The sequence below is a fragment of the Mixophyes fleayi genome, chromosome 2 (genome assembly GCF_038048845.1).
Source record: "Mixophyes fleayi isolate aMixFle1 chromosome 2, aMixFle1.hap1, whole genome shotgun sequence".
Classification (NCBI taxonomy): Eukaryota; Metazoa; Chordata; class Amphibia; order Anura; family Limnodynastidae; genus Mixophyes; species Mixophyes fleayi.
Window position 1 is genome coordinate 257934869 of NC_134403.1, and position 23124 is coordinate 257957992.

The window sequence follows — 23124 nt, forward strand, 5'->3', positions numbered from 1 at the left end:
AGCACAAGCAGGCAGCAGGACTGAGGACAGAACGCTATAACCGGCAGTGAGGCTGCAGACCTCACTGCCTTAAATACACAGAGGGACCAATCAGGGCTTGCCCCTGAAGTATACACACTTGCAGGCTAATGCCTGCTAATTCAGCCCACAGGCTGAATCCAATAGATAATCTATAGAATGCGCGTGCGCGCACGGCTCTCTATACCGCCGGGACGCCACGCTGAAGGAGCGTCTGACCGTTGCCTTAGCAACGGTCGGGTGCTGGGCGGAAGTGACGTCCCGGTCGTCAAGGTGATGGCCGGGACGCTAGAGGACCCGGGAAGCGAGCCGCGGCGGCTCGTAACACAACTGAGGACAGTTGGGATCTAGGGTAAACGCCCAAGATTGAGGATCCCCTTGAAGAAGAGAAATAATTATCCCCACCCTTTGCTGTGGGGACCCAGACGACAGTGGTCTCAACTTAAAGTATAGTTTACAACTTTCACGGAAGTTACGAAAGTGCCTGTGATCTCCCGAAAAATGGTCTGGAAGATGCATCTTGGGTTCCACAACAGAAGACTGAGCAGCTTGTGAGGCTCTGGACACCTGTTCCTGGGCAGCCTGTCACTTGGACAACTCCTGGACCATTTGGGACAGGATCTGGATCTGTCCTGCCAACACTTGAGCCGGACTTGGTTTCATAGGACCGAGTGTCAGACCGTTCACTCACTCCTAGTGTTAGGCCGGTTATAATGTTAGGAATCCCTCCTACCTTTGCAGCAAAACCCGGAATCTACTCCGAAAGTCAGGTGTTCGCTGTTGCCCCTGATGGTGGGGACAGACTTGGCCGCAGACAGTGGAGGGTTGTGAAATGTGCACCGGCGGGGAAGATCCCAGGATGCGAAGTGAAATCCAGGCAAGGGTCGAACAGGTCACAGGCAAGACGGCAGCGTCAGAGTCCAGGCAATAGATCAAGGGTCACAAGCAAACAATCGTGGTCAGAATCCAGGCAAGGGTTCAAAAGGTCACAGGCAAAAAGCGAAGTCAGAATCCAGGCATAGGTCCGCAACAGAATCAGGATCTAGGAGGTACACAGAGAACAGGACTAGTAGGGTAGTGTGCTGGGAAGCAGGGACTATAACTGGCAGGGAGGGCTTGCCTTAAATACTCATGTGGCCCAATAGAAACTGCCCTAGAAGCAGGGGGAGTGAACAGCAGCTGGACAATGATAATCTACTTCGCGCACGCGCCCGCCTGCCCTAGATGCCGGGACGCGGCGCTAGCAACAGAGAGCGTCCCGACCGTTGCCATGACGATGGCCGGGACGTTAGGGCACCAGAAGGAGCGAGTTACAATGGCAGAGTGATCTCTAGCCTTGTCCTCGTCAACACTCTCACCTGTGTTAACGAGAGAATCACTGACCTGATGTTAGCTGGTCCTTTTGTGGCAGGGCTGAAATGCAGTGGAAATTTTGTTTTCGGGATAAAGTTCATTGCCATGGCAAAGAGGGACTTTAAATTAATTGCAATTCATCTTATCACTCTTCATGACATTCTGGAGTATATGCAAATTGCCATCATAAAAACTGAGGCAGCAGACTTTGTGAAAAATAATATTTGTGTCATTCTCAAAACTTTTTGCCATGACTGTACATTCTTCTACAGAGTCCTGGGATTTCCCTGCCTCCTCAGTCTCCTCCAGTTTGGCCTCCACTTCGTGCTCCTCCGGGCCATCTCCATTATAAGAAGTGGGCCCTGTCACTCTGCTTCCTGGGGTTCAGAAAGTGATTGGTTATGGATTGGGGAACGTGCAGTGTTCTGTTGGAAGAAATATAACACTTTTTTTAGATAACCGTTATCTCTCTCTCACCCACATACATATATACATACATACATACATACATACATACATACAAACACTGTTAGGTTGAAATGATTATCATCAAATACCACATATGGACCCATTACTCCATCATTGGCCAAATAAATGCATCTATACACAACTTACATATGGACTTGACCAGGGAGGCTTAGGAATAGTCCAGTATGTAATAACATACTGATACTGAAACCTCACTATTACGTAGCAGGCCTTGTACATTGTCCAATGACGCCACATAGAAGCCACATTACTAAATACAATACTTTCTCTTGTACACCAGAATAGATCATACTGTATTTTTTTTATATGAGAACTTACACCTTCCAATTTTACACGAGTTCTAAAAGGAGCTGGGGCTGCCGCCTTTGCAGGTCGCTCTGACACTGCAGCTGCACAATTGTGCATCTGCTCTCAAACACCTCTGGCACACTCCTTCAGCCCTGTAGGCTGCATACTTCAGCTTGTTACTTATGTAACAAGTAGTTGAACCTAATGTATAGTCAAATGTTTGGGTAAAGGCCCACAGCTCTGCTTTGCTGAAGCTAACAGCCCGCATGTTTGCAAGAGAATGAGACTTTTCAACATTGTTCTCACTGATTGGCTCTCAGGCCATGTGTAGGCTCTTCAGTCGTGGGTCCCTTCTATACCATATCTAAAATTGCTGATTTCCTCTCGCCTTTCATTGGAGGATTGGATGACCATATATCATTTACTCAAAATAGTGGCCCGTATCCAGGCATTTCAACACCTGGGTGTTCAAACACAATCAATGGCAGAAGAGGATGCCTATGTAGATACTATATAAAGTTGGAGGTGCAATCATAGTACGCCACCATTTTGTGATCCAGGCTGAATAGGCTATGGTCCCAGGTCCGGCGCTACCATTAGGCAGCTGCCTAAGGCGTCGGGCTCTGGGGGGGCGTCACTGAAATCGTGCACATCTATAAAGCTGTGAGGCGGCTTGGAAGTTAAACTCCGCAGCCACCGCACGGCTTTATAGATGTGCACGATTTCATCCGATCCAAGGCAGGGGTGGGGTGATTGCTTGACTCTCTTGCCTCACTGACTGTTGAGATTGATGTCATCATCACGTTCCGACAGTGAGGCGCCCGCCAAAGAGGAGCAGAGCATTGAGAAAAGTTCCTGGTAAGTACAGAGGAGTGTGTGTGTGTGTGTGTGCTGTGCGTGTGTTGTGTTGATGAGGGGGGGGAGACATGTTCAAGTAGGGGGGAGGACATGGTGCTGCAGGGGGGAGAGGACATGGTGCTGGAGGGGGAGGGAGGACATGGTGCTGCAAGGGGGGGAGGACATGGTACTGCAGGGGGGGAGGACATGGTGCTGTGGTGGGGAGAGGACATGAAAAACATACTGGTAGGTTAATTGGTTATCAAAATTGACCCTAGTCTGATGTCTCTCTGTGTGTGTATGTTAGGGAATTTAGACTGTAAGCTCTAATGGGGCAGGGACTGATGTAAATGAGTTCTCTGTACAGCGCTGCGGAATCAGTGGCGCTATATAAATAAATGATGATGATGATGCTGCAAGGGGGGGAGGACATGGTGCTGCAGGGGGGGGAGGACATGGTGCTGCGGGGGGGAGGACATGGTGCTGCGGGGGGGAGGACATGGTGCTGCGGGGGGGAGGACATGGTGCTGCGGGGGGAGGACATGGTGCTACAGGGGGGGGAGGACATGGTGCTGCAGGGGGGGGACATGGTGCTGCAGGGGGGAGAGGACATGATCAAGCAGGGGGGGACATGGTCAACCAGGGGGGCAGTGTGCTGCAAGGGGGGCATTGTCAAGCAGGGTGGGATATTGTCAAGCAAGGGGCGTGGTGTGCTGTGGGGGGGACATGGTCAAGTGGGGGGCAGTGAGCTGTGGGGCATGGCATGGTTAAGCGGGGCAGTGGCGCACGCATGGGGGGTTTCTGCGTCTCCAGAAACCCCCGTCCTGCTCTAACTAAGTGGCCGCCATAGCGGCACTATCCTATACAGCAGCCGCGGCGCTGTCAAAGAAGCGCCGCCGATACGGAGCTGCAGCTCTCTCTCGTGGTTTTTTTTTGGACAATCTGCTTTTCCTGTCTCTGTAACCGGCCTGCGGGGGGGGGGGGGGGGGGCAGTGTGCTGCAGGGGGAGCAGTGTGATGGGTCATTCTCAGAAGTTTTTTGATCCCATATCTAACACTTGGATACTTCCCCTCTAGAAATCCTGTGTTTGCCCCTGGACAGCAGTGGAGTCTGGACAGCGTTCTCTAAGAAACATCACTGCATCCAGACCGCTGGAGGAGGTAAGGCTTTTTTCCTTGGAACTTAGCCCCCTGGAGACCATGACATTGGCCTGCATAGACCACCACTTGATGTTGATGCAGGGTATAGATTATATCAACACTGTGAAAATCCATCCCTCTTACCGCACCACAATCCACCCTAGGTAAATTTCATATCTAAATAAATACATTAACATTTAAAATTACTATAATGTTGTGGCAAAAGGAATCTAACCAACACCAACAATGCTGTTTATGTTATCCTGACACTTCCCAAATAAACAGCAAGATTGATTCAGTAGTGCAGCGTTTGCCGTACTTTATTCATGTTTTAAAAATTAATCCCCACTTGCCTTTTTTCAAATAAAATTGCCAATTTCTCATCAAAACCCCACCCCACCAAAACTTACCACCCTAAACTGCAACCTAGTTAGCCTATTAGATAACCTGTCCATCTAGTCAATATTACTATGTATTTTCTGTGATGGCCCCTTGAAGAATAACAAACTTATACATGGATACATAGGTAAAATTGCCATAAAGACAAATATATGCAGGTGACACTTTATCTATAGTGTCCAATAAATTGGAGTAATATTTTCTGTATATGACCACACATATGCACACGACACCAAAAAATAAAAATACACATGAGAACAGCTTAAGGTATGTAATGAAATACTTATATGATGCCCAAACTTGGATGTTATGGACACAAACATACATGCTTATGATGTTACTTTTTCTTTCACTATGTTAGCTGGAGATGCTGAGGCACAGAGTGAACTGGAAGAGAAAGCCACATTGGACAATACCTGTGATGGGGCGGATGAAGAGCAACCCCAGCAGGGCCGGACTGGGACTAAAAATCAGCCCTGGCATTTAAAGCACACAGGCCCACGTGGGCTCCATGCACCATATTGTTGCACACTGATGCTGGCGCAGTACAACATGATGTAGTATGAGTGTGTGTGGGGGGAGGGGGTATTTATTTCTCCTAATGACCCTCAACATTACATTATTAGCACCCCAATTACATCAATAAATACCATGACAATACATTATTAGTACCCAAATTACAGCAATAAATAACCCCCCACACACACTCATACTACATCAATCACCCCCACATTATAGCAACCAGCATCACCCCCCACATTACAGCATCACTCCCCACATTACAGCGTCCAGCATCACCCCCCACATTACAGCGTCCAGCATCACTCCCCACATTACAGCGTCCAGCATCACCCCCCACATTACAGCAACCGGCATCACCCCCACATTACAGCGTCCAGCATCACCTCCCACATTATAGCAATACCCTCTCCTACTTATTAGCAATACTAAGCACCAAACACACTACAACATTGCCACCAGCACGCCACCCCATACTACAGCAATACCACCAATTATACAGACGCCACTGTAGGAAACAATGTTTTGCTTTTTTCAAATCTCCCACAAAATAGCAACTACAAACAGAGTACTTACACACACATATAGGTAACAGGTACCCTTTTCCCTCAATGAAATAGTAATGGCAGAATTTTCATGAATCATTCCACATGAAATAAAACTAACATATATCTAAAAAAAACATAACTATTGAATGATCAGTTGAACCCACACGGCCGCATTAAAAGTATTTCCATCTACAGCAAAATGTCAGAGAAAAATATTTTTGTTTTACTACAGTAATTGGATATGCGTCTTTTCTATTCATTTTAAATAACACAGTATATAAATTAAGGGGGATAGAGGAGGTGGGTGAGAAATAATTGGATGTGACCCATCATGATCCATCAGTTTGATTAGATAGGAAACATTTAGATTATTTACCTGGAGACGTCTACCCCCTTGACTCACAGGCAGGGCTGACAAGAGGAATTTTGGGCCCTGATACAGCAACTTCTTTGGGCTCCCATCATATTCAACAATGAAAAACTTGCCTTTGGCAGAAGTTCATATGATGCCACACCGTAGTGTGCCCTGTTCATATTATGCCACATCGTAGTGCCCCAAGGTCATATTATGCCACATAGTATTACCCTCAATTCATATTTGGTCATGCAGAAGTGCCCACAAATCATATTATGGCATAGTAGTGCCCCCAAAACATATACCATACAGTAGTGCCCACAAATCATATTATGTCACAACAGTGCCTCCAAATCATATTATGCCACAATAGTGACCCCAAATAACATTATGCCATAGTAGTGCCCCCAAATCATTAGTAAAGCTCAGACAAAAACTCATTCACAAATAAAAATTGGTACAGCATATCAGATACTGAGTGTGAGTCCCAAGAGCAGCTTAATACATCATTTACAATGCAAACAAAAATAGATATATTGACACAATTACAGATAAAATTTATGACAAGCATTGTTTTTTCCTCTTAATTAAAAATCTCTGTACAGATAAATATGCAGAAAACATTACAGCGCAATGATGAGCAATACATAGTGTTAAACATTATTGGATACGCTGTAGTGTTCCCAGTTCAAGAAAGGATGGTTAAAAACATATTCCACACGAGAAAATATATGAACTTACCTGATTATGGCATCCTGTGTTCTGTTCTCCTACTGGGCACGCTGGGCGAGGAGGGATCAGCAGCTGTCAGCTCACACAGGCAGTCGGGAGCAGGAATAGAGGGCAGTGGTCGAAGCAGAAATTTAGGAGTGGGGGTATAGAAAATATAAGTGAATGGAGTATGAAGGCTTGATTTTTTATTTTTTTTTAACACTTGTCCCCTCTGTGCATTTCCATTCTTCATTACTACTTGTGTTTTATGATGGCTGCATCCCTGACATTCCATTCTTAAGATGTCTCTCCCTTTACACTTTCTTTTACCTATGCCCCTGCACCATCTTCTACTTAACCCCCTGCACCACCTTCTCCGCTGTCTCTCACACATCTTCCTGTACCACCTACTCCCCTGGCTCTCTCACACGTCTTCCTGCACCCTCTACCCCCCGGCTCTCTCACCCCCTCTCCCAGAACCCCCTTCCCCTTTGGCTCTCTCACCCCCTCTCCCAGCACCCCCTTCCCCTTTGGCTCTCTCACCCCCTCTCCCAGCACCCCCTTCCCCTTTGGCTCTCTCACCCCCTCTCCCAGAACCCCCTTCCCCTTTGGCTCTCTCACCCCCTCTCCCAGCACCCCCTGGCTCTCTCACCCCCTCTCCTAGAACCCCCTTCCCCTTTGGCTCTCTCAACCCCTCTCCCAGCACCCCCTGGCTCTCTCACCCCCTCTCCCAGCACCCCCTGGCTCTCTCACCCCCTCTCCCAGCACCCCTTCCCCTTTGGCTCTCTCACCCCCTTTCCCAGCACCCCCTTCGGCTCTCTCACCCCCTCTCCCAGCACCCCCTGGCTCTCACCCCCTCTCCCAGCACCCCCTGGCTCTCACCCCCTCTCCCAGCACCCCCTGGCTCTCACCCCCTCTCCCAGCACCCCCTGGCTCTCTCACCCCTTCTCCTAGCACCCCCTGGCTCTCTCACCCCTCTCACAGCACCTCTTCCCCTTTGGCTCTCTCACCCCCTTTCCCAGCACCCCCTTCGGCTCTCTCACCCCCTTTCCCAGCACCCCCTTTGGCTCTCTCACCCCCTTTCCCAGCACCCCCTTGCTCTCACCCCCTCTCCCAGCACCCCCTTGCTCTCACCCCCTCTCCCAGCACCCCCTTCAGCTCTCTCACCCCCTCTCCCAGCACCCCCTTCAGCTCTCTCACCCCCTCTCCCAGCACCCCCTTCAGCTCTCTCACCCCCTCTCCCAGCACCCCCTTCAGCTCTCTCTCCCCCTTTCCCAGCACCCCCTTTGGCTCTCTCACCCCCTTTCCCAGCACCCCCTTTGGCTCTCTCACCCCCTTTCCCAGCACCCCCTTGCTCTCACTCCCTCTCCCAGCACCCCCTTCAGCTCTCTCACCCCCTCTCCCAGCACCCCCTTCAGCTCTCTCACCCCCTCTCCCAGCACCCCCTTTAGCTCTCTCACCCCCTCTCCCAGCACCCCCTTCAGCTCTCTCTCCCCCTCTCCCAGCACCCCCTTCAGCTCTCTCTCCCCCTTTCCCAGAACCCCCTTCAGCTCTCTCTCCCCCTTTTCCAGCACCCCCTTCGGCTTTCACCTCCTTTCCCAGCACCCCCTTCAGCTCTCTCACCCCCTCTCCCAGCATGCCCTGGCTCTCACCCCCTCGCCCAGCACCCCCTTCGGCTCTCTCACCCCCTCTCCCAGCACCCCCTTCAGCTCTCTCTCCCCCTTTCCCAGCACCCCCTTCGGCTCTCTCACCCCCTTTCCCAGCACCCCCTTTGGCTCTCTCACCCCCTTTCCCAGCACCCCCTTGCTCTCACTCCCTCTCCCAGCACCCCCTTCAGCTCTCTCACCCCCTCTCCCAGCACCCCCTTCAGCTCTCTCACCCCCTCTCCCAGCACCCCCTTCAGCTCTCTCACCCCCTCTCCCAGCACCCCCTTCAGCTCTCTCTCCCCCTTTCCCAGAACCCCCTTCAGCTCTCTCTCCCCCTTTTCCAGCACCCCCTTCGGCTTTCACCTCCTTTCCCAGCACCCCCTTCAGCTCTCTCACCCCCTCTCCCAGCATGCCCTGGCTCTCACCCCCTCTCCCAGCACCCCCTTCGGCTCTCTCACCCCCTCTCCCAGCACCCCCTGGCTCTCACCCCCTTTCCCAGCACCCCCGGCTCTCACCCCCGCGACCCCCCCCCCCCCCCCCAGAAAATCGCGGACACCCCCCTTCCCGAAAATCGCGGCACCCCCGCGCCCTCCCCCCGAAAATCGCGGCACCCCCGCGACCCCCCCTAAAATCGCGGGCACCCCCCCGAAAATCGCGGCACCCCCCCCTCTTCAGTAAAAGAAAAAACAAATTAAAAAAAAAAGTAAACTCACCAGTGTAACTGGCTGCACAGCATAACGGGGGAGGGAGCTGGGGAGCGCGCAGCAGAGGTGGCTGGTTCCTGGAACCAGCCACCAAGAAGACAGGGGGAGTCGGGCCGGCCCATATAGCCATCGGCCCTTCTGGCATTTGCCAGAAGTGCCAGATGGCCAGTCCGGCCCTGAACCCCAGGAGGAAGAAGCAAGGAGTAGTGTGCAGGAGACAAATTTTGAGGACTTCTGTGCAAAAATGTGTATGAAAGTTTTGGAGGGACATATGCAGAAAATAAAACATACCCTGAAAAGGATGCAGTCAACATGGGAGCTTCTCACAGACACTATTGTTTAATACCTCCTCTGATGATAACGAGCTTTCTGGCCCAATTCTACCCAATTCACTCTGGCTGGCCACCCACAGGTGCCTTCCTATGGAAGTCTAGGGGGAGAGTGTTAATATAATGTGAGAGGTAGGCTATTAATTTAATGTTGGAGGTAAGGTGGGGGCTAATCATTTCATTGGTGCTATTTTATTTGTGGGGTGATGTGGGTCACTTTAATTTAATATTGGGGCCTAGCAATTTAAGAAGGGGTGATTGAACCTTTAATTTAATGCTAGGGTGGTTTGGGGGCTATTAATTGAAAGTGGGGCTGTTTGGGGAAAAAATAACATCTATTTATTAAAGGTGAATATGAACTATTTTGGGGTTGTTTGAAGGGAGGGAAATAGGTTTATTTATTAAATGTGAATACTAGTATTTTAACCAAAAAGTAACGCACAAAATCAAACAGGAGCTCCACTCAGATGCTGCTTTGTAGCTACCTCATTGTGTTTGAACCCTGCTGGACAGCCAAATCTTTAAATATTTCAGAAACAGTGTTGCAAATTATATTTCAAATTGTGGCCAATATTGACATGGTGGCAGATGCCCAACAAATTAGAGTAATTATTTCACTTCTTCAAGGGGAAGGCGTTGAGACTTTAGTTAGAATCTCCAGAGTTGGTAATTGACTTCTGTTGAAAAAGTCTTTGAGGCTTTGGGACTTCTGGACGATAACCCGGACAGATATACCACCACAACAGAGGCTACCCTATGCTGTTTAAAACAGTACTGGATCTGCTGAGGAGTATTGTTTACAGTTTTGCTGTTGGGCTACTGACTCTCATTGGAATGACCCTGCCATTCAGTCAATTTTGTGTGGAACTTTTTGAGGATATAAAAGACATGATGTTACCCTCCTCTGAATACTTTGGAAAGTACCATGCAACTAGGAAATAAAATTGACCATAAGCTTAGAAAGATAAAGGTGGAACTAGAATTCCCTACTTCCACTTATTCCACCTATGATCCTATTTTAGTACAATCAACGGTATTATCAGAAGAACATATGTAAATAAGCTCTATTAGATTATCCCTGCAGGAGAAGTTACATTATTCAAACTTAGTCATATACCTTTAATGTGGTGAAAAAGTTACTTGGTTTGAGCCTGTCCAAATAAACCAGGAAATGTCAGTGTCAAGGAGAACCATTTAAGCGATCAGAAATCTCCATGGCACATGGCTTGTAATTGAATTGGCCCCTAATAATTGATCAACTAAACTTTAAGCCATTGCTTAAATCCTATTGGGAACATCTATTCTTTTGCTCTAGCCACCCTTATATGTAGTATTTTGTAATCTTGTAAAGTAATCTTCTTTGGGTAATGTTGAGTGAATCTGCAACACCAGAGGGAGACTAAGGACCTCTGCCCACCTACTTATGACCTCAGGCACACAATGGAAATCTCAATATTCCAAACTGGTTTTTAGAAGCCACACTGATACTTTTATTAGCGTAAGCGTGGGCCACTTTCTATTCTCTCTCACATTAAGAGGTACCTCTACCCCTTATCTACAAGTTAGCTGAGAGCATACGTAAAACTCTAATCACAAAAACACTTCCTCTGATAATACATTATTATCAGACTCAACCTTGCTTCAAATAGAATTACGGATTAAATGCAATATGATTTTAGAAAAGCAAACATAAAAGTTCACACTGGTTATCTTTTCCTTGTAGAATCTTCAGAAGAGATCTATTGTTCTATGAACAACACTCCTTCTCTGTCACATAAGAACAATTCAATATGGATACAAAAACACATGTAGTAAATGCAGACTGTTACCTCCTTTTTACTGTACTGCTGCATCTGTCTCCTCCACTTTAACCTGTGTCACAATCCACTCTTGTAAGGTTTCCACTGGATTAGATTTGCTTTTAGTGATTTTATCACTCTTTCTCTTTATTGTCTCAAAAGTTCCTATCTCTCCCTGGACTGCACCCTTGATACTAAAGCATAGCCCTGCAAAAGGATTTTTACACATAAATCTTCAAGTCTCCCCACCAGTTCCAAGTCTGACTAACAACAAAATACTCAGTCCTTTCAAGAATATAACATAAATTTGCTGCTACTTACCTCATTAGTCTCCAGCTTCCACTGGCAGCATGGTTCCTCTCAGGTATGGAGTCTGAGAGCTGCATCCAATCTCCAAACAGTCTCTCTCTACATCTCTTCATTTTTTTCTACTCTCTCCATGGTGCTTCAGCCAGCAGCTCTGTTTCTCTGCTCTGGCAGACTTTTTTTTTCCATTCTCTCTGTTTCCTGTCTCTGTAACCGGCCTTTCTATTCCAATCATCTGCTGCTCACTTTCCCAACCTGCACCACCTCTGAGTGACTCTGAATGTCAGATCTTATCCCCAGGCATGCTGGGAGATGTAGTTCTGTGACAGCCGGGACCTGGTCAGTTGCACATGTGTAGACCATCTCGGAAGCCGATGCTACACATGTAATAGGCATATGAATAATGCAAATGTTGAACCTGGTGACAGGTTGCCTTTCAATTCCCAAAACCCCTCCTCGCCACATAACAACCCCCACACATACATAGCATGTACATACATCTCTCTAGTTCCAGTCAATTCCCCTATGATGTCTTTCTTTTGACTTCTTTTATAGCAATGCTGATGCTGCTTCTTCCAGCAAGTTGGACTCCATTGTGTGCCCTATGTGACTTCCCTTAACTCTCCACTTCACTAATGTATTCCCACCTTGTCTCCCCAGGTCACCTACCTAATGCCTTCATTGTTACGAACTTACCTGTCCTGGTTCCAGCGCAGTCTCGCGTCTGCCCTGCACTTTTGGATGTAGGCTCATGTGACAGTAGGCCGGGATGGGCTTTTCAAATCTGCTTTATTATTTAAACTGTGTCAGAGCAACGTTTTTGCTAGATTCTGACTCCAGGGGGTAAACGTATCAAGCTGCGAGTTTTCGTGGGTTTGAAAAGTGTAGATGTTGCCTATAGCAACCAATAAGATTCTTGCTACCATTTATTTAGTATATTCTACAAAATGACAGATATAATCTGGCTGCTATAGGCAACATCTCCACTTGGCAAATCCACCGGAAACTTGATACATTTACCCCAGGACTTGTTTACCTGTGCTTGCTCCACACTGCTTGTGACCTTTGTCCGCATGTGTACCATTTTGGCTTGCTGTGACCATCTGGGCTACTCCTCGATGCCCCCGAGCACAGACTTTTACACATCTTACCGCACCACTGTGCACCTGTGTACACTTGTAGCTGTGCTGTTCTCTTCTCCACGCAGTACTACATCCAAGAATATTTTAATGTTGTGACTTTGGCTTTGTTGCCCACTATTCTACCTTTGCAAATCCCTTGACTTCAACTTCGTCCATCACTATTCTATCACCACAAACCTTTAACTTCAACTTGTACCTCACGACCAGTCTTCTCAGGGCTAAGCGACTTGGCTGTACGTGGTGTGTTTCTGATAACTATCTCAGCCAAGTGGTTCATTCTCCCACGGAATAGGGCAATCTTTTGCACCCCACAGTGGATGCAGTCTTGGCGCAGAAATTCATAATCTTACACGTAAAAACTAATTTATAGAAAAGTAGGAATGTGAGTCATAAAAGTTTCTTTTCACTGCACGTTTGCATGTTCATATATTAACCTTAGTGTATTACAGAGAGAACTTTCACAAACTCGATCTTGCCTGAACATTGTGAAATGATGCCACCATACAACTGTCTTACGAAATAGAGGATGTGAAAAATGCCTATTGCCCTGAAAACAATTATCCAAGTGTTTGGATGTTCCAGTGGGCACTGGAAGTAGAAGTTACATCAAAACACTCAGGCGCTGGCTAAAAATGTCATCCCTCAAAACTTTCTGAGCAAATTAGAAGGAAACTTGTGAGAGAAGCACTCTATCACTTTGAAAGAGCTACATATTTCAGTAAGTGAGACTGGAGTAAAGGAATCACACTCCGCTCTCCGGGTATCTCCACCCAAGCCTCAAAGCACTGATTCTCATATTAAACCACTTTTTGGTACAGGCTGTCAGCCACGCTTTACATCTGTGATTACTTCACCTGTGGTTTTAGTCAATTCTGTTGGCCAGTCCTCCTTTATAAGGCTCCTCCTTTCACCCATCATTTGCTAGTTCTTCAAGTCTACACCTGGCCTGGTTCAACTGTCTGTTCCCGTTATATTTATTCTGCTTATTCGTTCCACTCACCTGTGGTATCGCGGTGATCAACGCCCGCTAAGCTACTCTGCATACACCTCTGACTGCTGATAAACTCTTTTCACATCCCTGTGGTAAGCCGTGGGTCATCGTTTGCTGTATACTCGGAAGTTGCTGTTCTCTGCTCATCTGTGGTAATCGCTGTGATCAACACCCGCTAACCTACTCTGTATATACCACTGTCTGCTGCTAACTCTTTTCCACATCCCTGTGGTAAGCCGTGGGTCAACGTTGCTGCATACTCTGAGTTCGCTGATCTCTGTTTACCTGTTCAATTCATCTGTGGTAATTGCTGTGGTCTAAGCCTGCCAACTCCTCTACATGCACCACTCTTTACCACTGAATTGGTCCACACTCTTGTGGTAAGCTGTGGCTCATCATAGCTGTATTTCTGATTCTGCTGCTCTCTGCTAAATGCCCGTTAGTTACTCTGCATGTATTACTGACTATTGTTGACTCGTTCCACACCTCGGTGGTGTCTGTGCCTTATCATCGTTATTGCACATATGGATGCAATTGAACTTGCTTTCTATTTTATCTTTAGTGGACTTGCTGTTGCTAATGTTCACGATGTATCAGCTTGAACAGTTAACTCCATTGACTGTATCTATTCTCCTGTATAACAGCTGTGCTCTACCATCCGCGGTATTCTCTGCACTCCAGTGAACTTTATATTGTTGTTCCACTTCCTAGGAGCCTTGCTGTTGTCTATACTCACTATGTATTCTGCCTACATTGTGGAACTCCATTGATTGGTTCTATCTTCTGCACACTGTCGTGGTCCATCATCTGCAGTGTATCCTGTACTCCATTAAACTTGCATCCACGTTTCACTTTTAACCAGAGCCGTAACTAGGAATTTTAGTGCCCTGGGCGAGGAAGAGCACTGACGCCCCCCCCCCTTCCCCCACACACACTTACGTTGGTAGTTGTAGGTGGTCTCTCCCAGCCGTGATGAAAGCTCGGCATTGCGCCCTGGGAGGTCACAGTGCTCTAGTTACAAACCCAATTTGTATAATAAATAAAAACAAAACAAGAAAAACACAAACAACTTTCTAACAACAAATAATGTTAGCAATCACAAAACAAGCCTGCACAACCAGCGGCTCATCTCTGTGATGACAGTTCCACAAGTGTATTATGTGGCTGGCTGGATACAGTGTTAACTATGGTTCTCCAGCTTTTGTCGAACGACAGATTCCAGCTTGCCCTCTGGTAGGGCATGCTGTGCTTTGTAGTTCCACAACACTGAAGAGCCAGAGGCACCGATAAAAGTAATTGACTGAAGGCCTACTTACCTTGAAGCTGGTATTCTGTCCTGTCTGCTTCTCCTCTGTAGCTTCTCCGGAGCAGTGCAGGGGAGTGTAGTCCATTCATGTGGGAAGCTTTTATCGCTATACAAAGTAAATTTGCTATGTAAATTCATTTAGCCACCATGTTGTTCAGAACATTGCGGCTGCAGAATTTTTACAAGAAATGTCTGCTGATTTTTCTCACGCCCCCATTGAGGTGTAAGGAAAAGTCAGCTGAGAAATTACCGTAGTAACGGTAAAAATGCACAGCCGCGATGTTCCTCAGAACATAGCAAGTAATTGAATCTGCCACATAATGTACAAAAAAAATGATTATAATAAGAAGATTGTGCCTACCTGCCATACTCAAGTTTGTCCACAGCTCTTTCAATCGGCAGCCACCAGGACTCCATCAACATCAGCAGAAGAGGAGGAAGAAGGTAAGAGGGGAGAAGAAGGGGTAGCTGTGAGGGGCACAGAGAAAAGTGGGTGTTGGGGCAAATGGTAGAAGGTGAGGAGATGGATAAAACAAAGGGTGGGCAAAGAAACACAAGGGGAGACAGAGTTGCACAAAATTAAACAGACAAAAAGTGGGGGTAAGAGATGCACAGACAGATAAGAGAGATGCACAGACACACATACAAAACTGCAGACAGAGAGGAAAACACAACAGGGGACACAGAGTTCAACAAAATTAAAGACAGACACAAAGTGGGGGTAAGAAAGAGACAGACACAGAGATTCACAGACACAGAAGGGGGGGGGGCAGAACCACACATACATAGAGGAAAACACAAGAGGGGAGAAGAGAGGGGGGGGTTCACAGAGTTCAACAAAAGACAGTTACAAAGTGGGGTAAGAAAGAGAAAGACAGTCACAGAAGACAGAGATGCACAGACATACAAGGGGGGAGCAGAGCAACACATCTAAAATAGCAGATAGATGAAAACACAACAGGGGAGAAGAGACAGGGCTGGGGGACACACAGAGTTCAACAAAGTTAAAGACAGTCACAAAGTGGGGTAAGAAAGAGACAGATACAAAGATACACAGACACAGAAAGGGGGAAAGCAGAGCCACACATACAAAATAGCAGGAAGAGACAGGGGGTGAAAGATAGAGACAGGCAGACAGAAACACTGTGGGAAGTGAGGGGGGAGGGGTGGATGCTTACCGACAGCAGACAGCAGGGGAATCATTGCTGGTATCATGTGACCAGGAGCAGAGAGGTCAGGGGGTGAGCCTGTGCAGTGTGCACATGAAGAGGCCACGCCCCCTGTATAATCAGAGTGGTCGCATGCTGCCTCTATACTGGAACAGGCAGCATGCGGCCAAATGTATAGAGATACGGGGAGAGGGGGGGGGGATTTTGCTAGGGGACATATCTAGCATCACAGTAAGTGTGGCCGTGGCGCCCCCTTGGCTTTGCGCCCTGGGCGGTCGCACCGGCCGCACACCCCTCGTTACGGCTTTGCTTTTAACTAGTAATTGTTTTATTATCAACCGATACCTAAACTGTACCTTTCTGTATGCTGTTTAAATCTGTTCTCCCATCTGTCACACTGGGAACTTCCCTGGAGGGCCGCGACCTTCAGTGTGGGAGCCGCTAAGTCCAAATTACCTTGCGGGATTACCTGGTGAATACCCTCCACCCTGTTAGACTCAGCGCCTCTAGGGGAGTTTAGCCAATCCCAGTTAAGACAGCAGGATCCCACTCACTTCTTCGTGTGCAAACCTGACAAAATATGTACTAATGAACTACATAAAGAGCCATGTGCAACACTGCAGTGTTCTCCCCAGAAAATTTTACCAGCCGGGTGGCCTAAAAAAGTAGCAGGGTGGAGGCCTTTGCACAAATTACATGTTGAAATCCTGACCTTATATTGATTTAACCTCTAGTTTTATATTTTATGCAGGGCCTGATCAGCCAACAGGCTGACCAGGCTGCAGCCCAGGGCGCTGGGTCCCGGGGGGCGCAGTGCCGGTCACAGTAACATTTGTAATTATATTTTTTAAAAAATGTAATTACCGGTGATCAGCGCCTTCTTCTTTCAATCTCGAGGCCGCCCCTTAGTCTCTAGGGGGCGGTCCCGATTGTCAGCGGATCCAATTAGGAAGCAGGCAGGCAGCTAACAGTAATCCGAGGATGTTAGCTGTCCTGCCAGAACAGTCGCGCTGTCACTGCTTAGTGTGGTCACGTGAGATTATCACATCTCACGTGACCACATTAAGCAGTGACAGCGCGCCCGCTCTGGCAGGACAGCTAACATCCTTGGATTACTGTTAGCTGTCTGTCTGAAGACAGAAGTTCCAGCGTCTGAAGAGAGGAGGAGCAGAAGACAGCCAGGTAAATTCTGTCCAGAATATAAAGGAAGAGGATGTGATACAGGTGGCAACTGTGTAGAGGGAGGGGGGAGATTACTGGTGTGGGGAGGGGATTAATGACTCGGCAGCAATGGGTTTGGAGAACTGCCTGGGGGGGGGGAAATGAGTTGCCTGCAATGGATTGATGATTTTGTGTGTGGGGGGAAGTTAATTAACTACCTGCAGTAGGTTGATTATTGAGGTGAGGGGGTGTAATGCACTGCCTGCGGCAACCGGTGTATTAGCCTAGGGCGGCTGGAACCCTTAATCAGGCCCTGATTTTATATATTAATTCATCTCTTCTTCTTAGAGGCCCAGTTGTCTGCAGCTTTTTCATAATCTAAGTCTGTAATAGTCTGTAGTTAAATCAGCATCAGGTTATTTAGTGTACTCTATTTCATATGATTCATTTTTCAGGTTTTAATGCGTTTTAGAGTAGAAAATCCTCTTTCACATCCAGCTGTGCTTACAGGTATGGTCAGTCCAATAGCAGCTAATTTTGTTAAATTTGAAAAAGATTCTATGAGCTCAGTTGTTATTATTCTGCATTATTTGTTTTGAATCTAGATTTTTGTAGGACTCTAGCTCAAACAATTTTGAAGCAACTGTCCATTCTAGTTTTCCAGGGCATCTATTTTTAGAATAATGCTCAAAAAGAATCTCCCAAGCCTTATTTTGATCATGGCTGTCTGTATTGAACTCTTGAACTCTTCTTGAAAAACAGGATATGATTGGCATATCTGGAAATCTTCCTTCTAGGTGGTTAGTAACTGTATCTATGTATTTACCATAGATATTCATCTTAAAAGCAGTAGCATTAGCATCAGAATGATTTATGTCAATTTATGTGAAGATCTGACCATTCACTAGCAAGATATAGAAGTAGATTTTTAAATGCTGTTTTAACTGTTCCCAGATACTGCACAAATGCTATTTTTTAAGTGCCCAGATAGTGCACAAATCATCTTTAAACTGTGCCTAGACAGTGCACAAATACTGGCTATACACAAAAGCCCCCCCAAGTAAGAAGCACTGACTTTAAGGTTTACCAGCAAGTGAACTGCTGGCAAACGCGTGCTTTCTTTTATACAGGTGCCCTGCCCCTCTCCCTTAAGTTTGACACCCCCCTGTGACGCGATGTTGACACTCCACCTGTGATCCCATATTGACACCCACCGCCCGCGCTCTCCCCATTTTCCAATATTAACACCCGCCTCCTCCCTGTGTTTGCCATATTCACTCACCTCAAAACCCCCCCCCATCCCTTTCCCATATTAACACAAACACACACCCTGCAAAAATTCCCTGCCGCTCGAAACCAGGCACTCACTATACACTATGTCAAACCGACCGACACTCATGTGATGCGACCGAAAGCCGAGCTGACATTAGTGCAACGCGACTTTCGATAGCATCACGAGTGCCGGGCGGCAAGGGTCACTGCCTGTCGGTCGGCTCGTCACAGTATATAACGAGTGCCTGGTGCCGGGCGGCAGGAAATTTTTAATAAAGCGTGGGGACTGCACTGGCCTACATAGGAATGTGGCACAAAAAGAGCAATTACTCAAAATGGTCCATCCATGTAAAAGCATATATAAAGTTTGCCCAAAGATATGAGAGTGACCCAGTTGCGATATGAGAAAAAGTTATGTGGTCAGATGAGACAGATATAGGGGTATATTTAAGAAAGCACAGTAGAGCACTATCGTGCACTTACCGTGTAAATTAGGCCATGATCTGCTCTCCGCAAATTTATTAAAGGTGCATCGCAGCAGATATCATGGATATCTGCTGCTTTGCACTACTGATCGTTTTTGCGAGCAGTCACCATTCAACAGAATGGTGACTGCTCCTGGCCGCAATCTAACAACTCCCAAAAAAATCTTTTTTCGGGAACTTGTTGTGTTAATGTATGCCAGATGAAGCTGCCGTACATCATAGGAAATGCTGCTAAAACTTCTGTTCTTCGATATGTCCAGCTCTGCTCCGGAGAGCAGAGCTGGACAGCGCATGCGCAGGGAGTGATGTTGTGATCCCTCCCTGTCACAGCCTCAAGCTCTCCGGTCCGGCACATGCGCAGTTGCATGAAGAAGAGAAAATACACCGAAGAGGAGGAGATCCGGAGACAGCGCGACCGAAGAGGCAGTGGTCAGTATCGTTTTTTTTTAACACAGAAACAGCAGTTTTTCGGAACTGCTGTTTCTGTGATCCATTTTTCATAAATTTGAGAAATACATCAATCCTTATCCATGCGATAAGGATTGATAAGTATTTCTCACTTTCCCCGATAAATGATAAATGTGCCCCATAGAGCTTTTTTGGCTAAAGTTCAAAGAGATGTGTGTAGCGCAAATCTAACCTTGGTCACAACTCAAAACATACTATATCTACCGTGAAATATGGTTGTGGTAACATTATGTTATGGGACTACTATTCATCGGCAGGCACTGGCCATTTTGTATCTTATATCTTGGATTGAAGGAAATACTGCAGGAGAACCTGTTTCAGTCTGCTAAATAACTGAATCTCAGAAGTTAATCTTTCAACAGGACAATGATCCCAAACACAAGGTAAATCTAACATTTTAGTGGCTGAAGAACAAAAAAGGTGAATGTCCAACAATGGTCCAATGAAAGCAATGAAAATATGTGGCACTATCTGAAAATTGGGTGCACAAGTATAATCCAACTAATTTGAACAACCTGGACAAAATCTGCTTGGATGGAGTGTTCAAAATCACTCCTGAAAAGTGAGTCAAACTGGTATTTACCCCAAAAGACTTAAAGCTGTTATTGTTGCAGGGCATTAAAGTGTAGTAATTTTATATTTATGTAAACAGAATATTTCATGTTTTTCTTATGATGTTTTTTGTTACAAAACATTAAAAAAGTAATTTGTTTTGAAACTGAAATATCCAAGAGAACAAAATGTCAATGTAGGATTTGTTATTCACTAAAATTAGATATGTGAAAGGTCTATAAATTAGATTGGTGAAAGGTCTGTAGATTTTTTTTAGGACACTGTATATTGGGGCATGCAAAAGCTATATAGTAACATATAAGCTTATATGGGGACATTTGAGAGGAAAATTAGATCTAAAGTACCAAGTAAATTTTCTGCCACTCCATTATTTTTTACCCTTATTCAGGGCCGGATTAACCCTAGGACTAACTGGGCTACACTTCCTTAATCCGGCCCTGCCCTTATTACAGCATAAAAGTGAATACTTAGCATAAGTAAGAATTCACCATATTAGATCCAAGTGGGGGGACAGTCATACTCAAGACCAGGTCTTAAAAATGCGTCAATGAAAATGTTTTGTCATACTTCACAACTGTACAGTGCAATTCCTTTTTTTTTTTTTTTTTTTTTTGCATATTTAAAGCACTTCTCACTCCTATTCTGATTCTCTGGGATCTATATGTCACTAATTATTTGAGCCAAGCATTTAAATCGAAAAAAACTACGATGAATACTTAAGGAAGACAAGTATTTCAATAGCAAAAAACAACCATGTAGACAATTTTAGTCAACATGCCATGGACAGGTAATATGGTACACAAAGGTCAGACATGACAGTACATTGCATGACCTGCTTGCGTACACCTGCTCACCAGCAAAGTGCGTCTGGAAATCAGGATTAAAACATGGTCAGCTATGAAAACTATAATCAAATTGATGTAAAACGTGCCTAGTAACATTGCATAGTTCTCCAGAAACTAATTGCACACGACATAACACATATCCATTGTCCTTTCTATGGCAATCCAATTACAAGCAGACATGGTGTGAGAAACCAACCAGGAATAAGCTTCCGAGCTGACACCTGCTTAGTACGGATGTTGACTGTGGGCGTGTATTGGACGGCTCTGTAGCATTGCCCATGGCTTGTCTACCAATAGATAAGACGATAGATGGAGAGTGAAGGGTGCCTCTGCCAATAGGCGTCGGGCCGTATTGTACCTGTCAGACAGCTGACCGCGGTGCAGGATAGCTCGCATAGGGATGTGTTTGTTTTTAGGCACGGGGCTCCGGGCCCTCCTGTGTGTGGTCAGCCTGTGGTCAGCCCATTGCTTTCATGCCGGCGACCAGCTGGATGGCCGCTCTGCTGTGTGGCGTCGCAATGCACCAGCGATTTCCCGGGTGCGAAGGAACATCGTACCCGGCACGTCTCCGAGCACCGAGGGGACATGCGAGCAGCCATTGGCCTTCCATGACATTCTGGGGAAAGACACACACCCGGTGAGGGCTTCTTCAAATGCGCCGTGGCTTGTGAGAGAGAAGGGGGTTAAGGAAGTTGTGTTGAGTGCGGTCCTGAGAGGGAGGTTAGAGAGCTCTGGGTAAGGCATATGGGGTAGGTAGATACTAGTAAGCGGGCATGCTCTTACATTATTTGCTGGACGCCTATATTATAGGAAGTCAGAAGGTATTCAGTTGGGGGTAGTTTGGGTCCTTTGTATATGATAGTACGGGAAATATCTCATTAGTAAACACATTGGATGTAATTTTAAGTACTGGATGATATAACTGTATATAATATATGTATATGTGTGTGTGTAATTATATATATATATATATATATAATTTTTTTTTTTGTTTTATTCTGTTCTAGTAAGTTAAATTACCTAGTTGTGCGCATAAGAGTAAGGCTAGGAATCAGAATTACAAAAATATACCTTCCTGTATTGCTGTTGACATCTTTAATTACAGATGATTTTAGCTAATAAACACCTACTGCTGAGTATAGTAGGAAACTTAGAAATTGTGACTTGTACAATCTTGGTAAAGACGTGCTAATTACTATGGTACTTTCTGTTTGTTAAAGGTTAGCTCCTTAATATTAGGGGGCATGGACATATACGATGGGGAAATAACTTTCAGTTATATAATATTATAAAATGAGAGGGTCAAAGAAAGTACTTAATGTGTTATAGCTACTGCTGCATACTTTAACACCTCTTAGCAATGTGCAAGGTTTGCTGCAAATTACACAGTAAAACATTTAAAGGTGAAGGCTATGTCCATGCTATTATTGACAATACTGGTGGTCCCTTGTCTTTTTCCATAGTATACATTGCAAATACCCAGTGTTTGTTTATACTATCAATAGAAAAACAAACATTACAGTTGCACCTCAAAGATAGAATATGTACCAAATGTGTGTGTAAAAAACAAAAATAGGGACAGAGCTAGCAATTATGATATATTATGTAAATATATGTCAGCCAGAGTAAATTATATTTTTTAAATGCCTGTTGTTCTTCAGGGACCTTAAGAGAAAATATGCTTTATTCTGGCAGACCTGAATGTATACCCATATATTGACTAAAATATTATGGGTTGTAATATATTTTAATGTAGGACTTTCAACATAAATAGCTGGTTGTAGGGTTGCAAAATGGAGGCTGGGTGTAACTGGCTAATAGTTAACTACTTCACTTTTTGAGTGTTAAATGTGCTATGTCCTTCAGTGTTTCTTGCTGAATGGCCACACATGACTAGCAGTAGGAAGTCATGGTCCATTTACATGTGTCTTGCATCAAGAATAGACACTTGCATGTTTTGATGTGTACTGCTGAGGTTGCATGAGAAGAGCACATTTTTAATAATACCAGTAGCCTGCTTTTCTCAGTGCGTGTAAGATTATCAGATAGTCATTCCAAGTGTGACTGACATCTTAGACTGAGATAAAATAATAGGACCATATTGTTCTGTTGGTCAACTACAATAATCTTTTGTGGTCGGTCAAGGGTTTCAAAGTGGATTGTTCCAATATTACACACCTGATGGTCTGAACACCTTCTCTTTTATGGAGATAAACACCACATCACTTCAGTAAATACATTTTAGGTATTTTTATTGGTGTACACAATTCAA

General features: G+C 45.7%; 1 protein-coding gene across 1 annotated transcript in view; it reads left to right on the forward strand.

Moving 5' to 3' along the window:
* Positions 1-21154: 21154 nt before the first annotated feature.
* SORT1 (sortilin 1) overlaps positions 21155-23124 on the forward strand; it is a 48108-nt gene continuing 46138 nt past the window's right edge. Inside the window, exon 1 of the mRNA XM_075195968.1 lies at positions 21155-21489. Coding sequence (XP_075052069.1) covers positions 21253-21489 — 237 coding nt within the window. The 5' untranslated portion in view covers positions 21155-21252. The remainder of the gene's footprint in view (positions 21490-23124) is intronic.